This window comes from Grammomys surdaster, unplaced genomic scaffold (assembly GCF_004785775.1).
Source record: "Grammomys surdaster isolate TR1022 unplaced genomic scaffold, NIH_TR_1.0 120945, whole genome shotgun sequence".
NCBI lineage: Eukaryota > Metazoa > Chordata > Mammalia > Rodentia > Muridae > Grammomys > Grammomys surdaster.
This window is the reverse complement of record NW_021616788.1, coordinates 26,494-32,197: the sequence shown is the minus strand read 5'-3', so window position 1 is coordinate 32,197 and position 5,704 is coordinate 26,494. Positions and strand designations below refer to the sequence as shown.

Genomic DNA, 5,704 nt, shown 5'->3' with positions numbered 1-5,704 from the left:
TCTCTCTCTCTCTCTCTCTCTCTCTCTCTCTCTCTCTCTCTCTCTCTGCTCTTCATTTAAGATCCCAATCTCTTCCACCAAGGGACTCCAATTCGCCCCTACTGTCTCAGATGCTATCCCTCCAAACTTATCTTATCAAAACTCGTTACTTGCATCTCTTATGTGTAAAGACAGTAATTGTGTCAACATGACAGACTGCCAAGCTGATCTTTTTTCCTTTATGACTCATCCTTCCCCCCGGACTCCCCTACTACATAACGCACATGACAACATACCTAATCCTTCTCCAATACAGGACATTATTTGCTATTAGCATTTCTCTTTAATACTAAATCTTAATTCTATCTTCTCTCCAACCCTTCCTAACTCTCACTCCAACTAATAACACATTCTTTTACAAAACTGAACCCAAACCTACAATGTAGTCAGAGAACTAATTCCACCTCTACTGTCTAACCCCTGCCTTTCCCACTCTCTAAGTTTAACAGGTATGAAATTATGACAGTGAAGGAAAACGTTTTAAGGGATATAAATACAAATTGTAAAGATCCAAGGATCTGCGAGCTTAAATAAGCTATAAAGGTCTGGAAGTGCAAGTTATAAGCAAATGTCTTAAGGTCTGAGTGTTTAAAAGCTTAAATAAGTTGTGAAGGTTTGAGAAAGAAACTTACGGTTCTGAAAAAGCAACTTAAGTTAGATAGAATTGTGCTGCAGAAATCTTTCCTTCTCTCTATGCTATTGTTTGGGTCCCAAAACTTTTACTATGACTCAAAGATATGAGTCTATTGCACTTTCTACAATATAGATTTCAGATCAGATTACCGACAGTGGTAATACTAACATATCTAAAACTTTTATCTCCTTAATAAACCTTAAAGTTTCTTATAACCTCCAGAAAATCTATTGCATAGGCCTGTCACAGGTTAAAGGGACTTGGATAAGTACTTCTACAAACAAAAACCTAGGTTACTCCACCTGTATATTCCAGAGAGTGAGATATCACTCCATTTTTCTTGCTGTGGGACTCCCCTTCCCTAACTACCAGGACCATACACCTAAGAATTTCAAATAAACATCCAAGATTTAAAAAAAAAGTTTTCCCTAAATTCCTTAACTCCTTAACTGTACCTTTATCCCTAGTGTATTCCAACATATCTTAATCAACTGGAAACTGTTTCAGCAACTTGTCAGTCCCAGATGATTCATCAGAATCTACATCCTGGTCCAGCCTCACAGACTATCCATCCTTAGCCTCATATAGTTCATCAGAGCCTGGACAACAAATAAAACAACCTGCATTTTCCAACCTTGATCAATACCCCAGCTTCCTTGGGTCCCTAATGAAGATGTCCCCATGTCAGCAGAAGCACCAAGAGAAAATGACACCTATGTACCCAACAGCCAGTGATAAAACAAAGAGGTAAGAATGAAGAGTTCTGATAGGCCAGAGCATGGCAAACATGGCAAACATAGCAAACATGACAAACATGGCAACCAATTCTGCCTTTAACCCTTCTCCCCATGCTAAATTTTTGATTATATTTCTAAAGCCAGTTCCCAATGTTCATTCTCCTTATTTGGCCACTGGCTCATTCTTGAGACTAAACACTGTGGTCTAGCAATCAAAATTTATTTTTTGGCTAACATGTCTGATCAAGATTTACCAACTCACCCTAGCACAGAGTTCTCCTCTTCCCCCATCAAGCCCCACTCCTTGCAGAAACACTTTCTTGGTGCTGTCAGCCTTTTCAGTCCACCTCCCGATTGCCCTTCCCAAGGAATAAATCTCTTTCAAGTGAGAAGAACTTGATATCTGAATGTGTCTTGTGCTGACTCTAAGAAAGCCACTCTACTTTACACTAGATCCATATATTTCATGAAGAAACACACAAACAAATACACAGACACAGGCCGACACACACACATACAGACACACATAGAAACACACACAGAGTCCTCATATACTTATACTATAACACATGCATGCTTTTGAACTGTGTCCTCTAAATCTGTCTCTAACATTTGTCTTGCATTCTCTGTACCTCCTTTTTCCTATTCTCTGCTATCTCTTCCAATCCCCTTTTCTGAATTGTCTTTGTTTGTTTTATATTAGGGGTATAAATTTATGGACACAGGATCTCACATACACCAGACTGGCTTAAAACTCATTACGTAGCCAAGAATCACACTAAATTTCTATTCTCCCTGCTTCCATATGCTGGAATTGCATGTGTTCTGTACCGCCTCAGCCAGGATACCAAGAGATGGGCCTCATGCATAGAAACCAAGTCCTCTACCCTCTGGGTTATGGCTGCATCCCACTTCATCATTTCATATGTATGTGTATGGCTCTGTACTCCTACATTCAGATCTCTCCCCCGTGATCACCATCCCTCCCTCCCACCTCAGGTCTCAGCCCCCTTGTATTTCTGCATTGTCTCTGCCTTTCTTCCAGCCCTCCTTCACCCACAAAGCAGCCTCTTGCTGCCTCTGCCCTGGATGCTCCTCTCTTCCTACATACTGACCTGACTGGAGAATGAGCTGATAAGTGATAAGGTCTCATAGAACAGGTCAAGCAGGTACAGCAACTGGTGGTCTGTGTAGTCAAAGCGCTCTCCAAACACAATGGAGCAGATTATGTTGGCTGTGATGCACTGGAAGAGGAAGGTGGGGTCCAGAGGGGCTCCTAGAGGATGAGGAGGAGGGATAGGAGACATGGGGCCAAGGAACTGAGGAACATTTGGCTTTAGCTCTATCTCTGTGAGGCTGCCCCTTTCATTGCTCAAATAATAGAAACACCTGCTAACCCATTTTCATATATGATGGGCTAGCCCCTGCCCTCAGTGGTGCATGTACCATTTTACATACCCTCAATGCTATACAGAAGATGTGATGCTATTAATATACACAGGTAGGAAGGCTAACTTACTAATGCAACTCAACTAATCATGACTGGGACAAGGATTCTGGGTCTCAGAAATAGAGTGTGTGTAGTTCATCTCCATCCTGTACCTCCTCCCTGGTCACCATTCTGACTCTGAGCTTGTAATTAACTCCCAGAGTGAGGAAATGGCAGAAACAGGTTCAGGGATTGCTTGTGTGGATTCACAAGCCCTGAACACTTCATTCCCATCTTCCAGTCTTCTTCAATCTCTTTTTAGACTTCTAGGTCCTGTGGTGTTTCAGAAGTCATCAGGACCTGCTGCCTGCTGTCTTTGTATGCCAGGTTCAGTCATGAACCCTGGTGGTTGAAGGGCTGTTGTTTGTCCATCAGTATTTGGCTTTTGGTGCCCTCTCCCTGGAGCTGGCTTGTCTATAGTCTCTGATTCTCTGTATAGCCTTCCCTGAGGCTAGTCAGTTTCACTCTCAGCCTTATAGCTTGTCTTCCTTTGCATCCTTCATCTCTATGACTTCTCTATCCAGACATTCTTTCCAATCTCTGCACCTTTCTTCCTCTCTCACTTCTGAATTGATATCATCTCAATTCCCCTGAGAAAGGTGAATAAGAGAAGGCAAATGTCTGGTGTAGAGAAATGGAACTGTTATATATAGTAGATGTGCAGCTTGGCCTTCATATGGGTCCTGAACAGCTGGAGTAGTGGTTATCCTACAAGCTGTTGCCTGTACATGTGATATATTCTTCTAGCTGCACTGCTGTGTCTGGCCTCAGTGGAAGAGGAAACCCCTAGCCTTGAAAACTTGAACTTCCAGGATGGGGTTAATACCCAGGAGGGTCCCTATCCACTCAGAGAAGAAGAGAATAGGGAAGGATTGTAGAAGTGGATAAACATGAGTGGGCAGTGAGCAGGATATAAAGTGAATACGTAAAAAAATTAAATTAAATTAAAACAAAAAGAGGCAGAAAAAAAAAAAAGAAATGGAGCTGCAAACAAAGGTCCATGTCACCAGGATGCCCTTGTTTAAGAGATTCGTGAAGCATACATGCTTCTGATTTCTACCAAACTACAACTCCCATGAGCCTCTGTGTTCACTGTTTCCCATCAGCACAATCACAAGGAGAAACCCCAGTTCCTGCTTTGAACATGTCTGCAGCTCTTCCTTCTTTCTTAGCTTTCATTAGCCTAAGATCTGCATTTGCCTTTGACTAAGAACATTGTAGGGTATGGAGGGCATGACAACAATTAAGCCAAGGTGGTCTTGAACTCTATATGCAGTAGAAGATGACCTTGAAAATTTCAGCTTTCTGCCTCCACATATGGCCTGCTGTGATTACAACCACACCCCACCATGACCACTATATATGGTACTGGCAACACTCTCACAAGTGTAAGACAGGACCTCACAATGTGTACAGGACCAGTCTTGAAGTCATGACCATCTATCTTTTCTCAGCCTTCTGAGTTCTAAGATGAGATGACCAGTGTGCACCAATCACACCCAACTGACAGATAAAACTGATTCAAAGATTTATTTTTCTGAACAGAAGTGACCACCATGGTCAGGACATGTTTTGAGTTATTTTGGACACAATAGGCCTCATATTTCTTTCCCTGGCCTTGTATTCTCTCTCTCTCTCTCTCTCTCTCTCTCTCTCTCTCTCTCTCTCTCTCTCTCTCTTCTTACCCCTTTCCCTCCCCTTCTCTCTCTCCAACTATATCCATATCTCATCTTCCCCACACTCTGTGTGTGTGTGTGTTTGTATGATTGTGTGTGTGTTTCTACCCTTGTGTGTGTGTGTGTCTCTCAATCTTTGCCTGGGCACTCATGTCTTCACTTATGCCCATTCTATGGGACTCACCCTCATATTTCTTCAGTTCTTCCACCAAATATTGGGCTTCCTCCTTTATCCGCTCTTCCACACTCTGCTTTCCCATCCCGAAGTCTCTCATAGTGGCCAGAGAGAATCGCCGAAGGGTCTTCCAACGTTTCCCATTGGCAAAAATCACACCTAAAAATGTAGAGGAAGCATGGGGTGGGTGGGTAACACTAGAAGTTCAGAGAATCCCAAGTCCTTCCACACAGCTCGGGTCCCATCTCTCAGATTCACCTTCCCAGGCTACTTCCTCCACTCCACCCAGTCCCATATCTCACCGTAGTCCTGTAAAATTGGCTGAATCACAGCAATTGTTCCCCGGCCAGAGAAAGCCTCAGCATGGTCCACCAGAGCTTCCTTTATGGTCTCTGTCCCATACAGCATGATCACAGGCCTTGGTCCCAAGTGTACTGTGAATACATCTCCATGTTTTTCTCGAAACTGCAAGCATGAGAGTACCAGGGTAGCGGCTACTCAGCATAGATATTGTTGTTAAACTGTTAAAACGCTTAGCTACAGATTGGTAAATAGCCACCTCCTCCCCTGGCTATCTTTCCCCTTCTGAGGATCTAAGAGTTGAAGGGTTGTTTCAACTGGATCTGTATTGACTGATTGAGGGGATATACTAATCAGTGCACCAGTACTGTAGTGTAGGGGAGCAAGGGCAACACGTGCTAATAATCCTGACACTAGAGAGGGAGAGGCCAGAGAATCAGTAGCCATCCTAGGCTATACATCCAGTTGGAGGCCAGCCTGGGACACATATGACTCTATATTGATGATAGATAGATGATAGATAGATAGATAGATAGATAGATAGATAGATAGATGATAGATAGATAGATAGATAGATGATAGATAGATAGATGATAGATAGATGATTGATAGATAGATAGATAGATAGATAGATAGATAGATAGATAGATAGAT

The 5,704-nt window shown here is 42.7% G+C and overlaps 1 protein-coding gene across 1 annotated transcript in view; it reads right to left on the bottom strand.

Annotated features, from left to right (window-relative positions):
• The window catches only part of LOC114636001 (cytochrome P450 2B1-like), a 17,447-nt gene that overhangs the window by 3,967 nt on the left and 7,776 nt on the right, over positions 1-5,704 (bottom strand). Inside the window, exons 2-4 of the mRNA XM_028784320.1 lie at positions 5,053-5,215; positions 4,760-4,909; positions 2,526-2,686 (exon numbers count right to left, since the gene is read on the bottom strand). Of these exons, the coding sequence (XP_028640153.1) occupies positions 2,526-2,686; positions 4,760-4,909; positions 5,053-5,215 (474 nt within the window). The remainder of the gene's footprint in view (positions 1-2,525; positions 2,687-4,759; positions 4,910-5,052; positions 5,216-5,704) is intronic.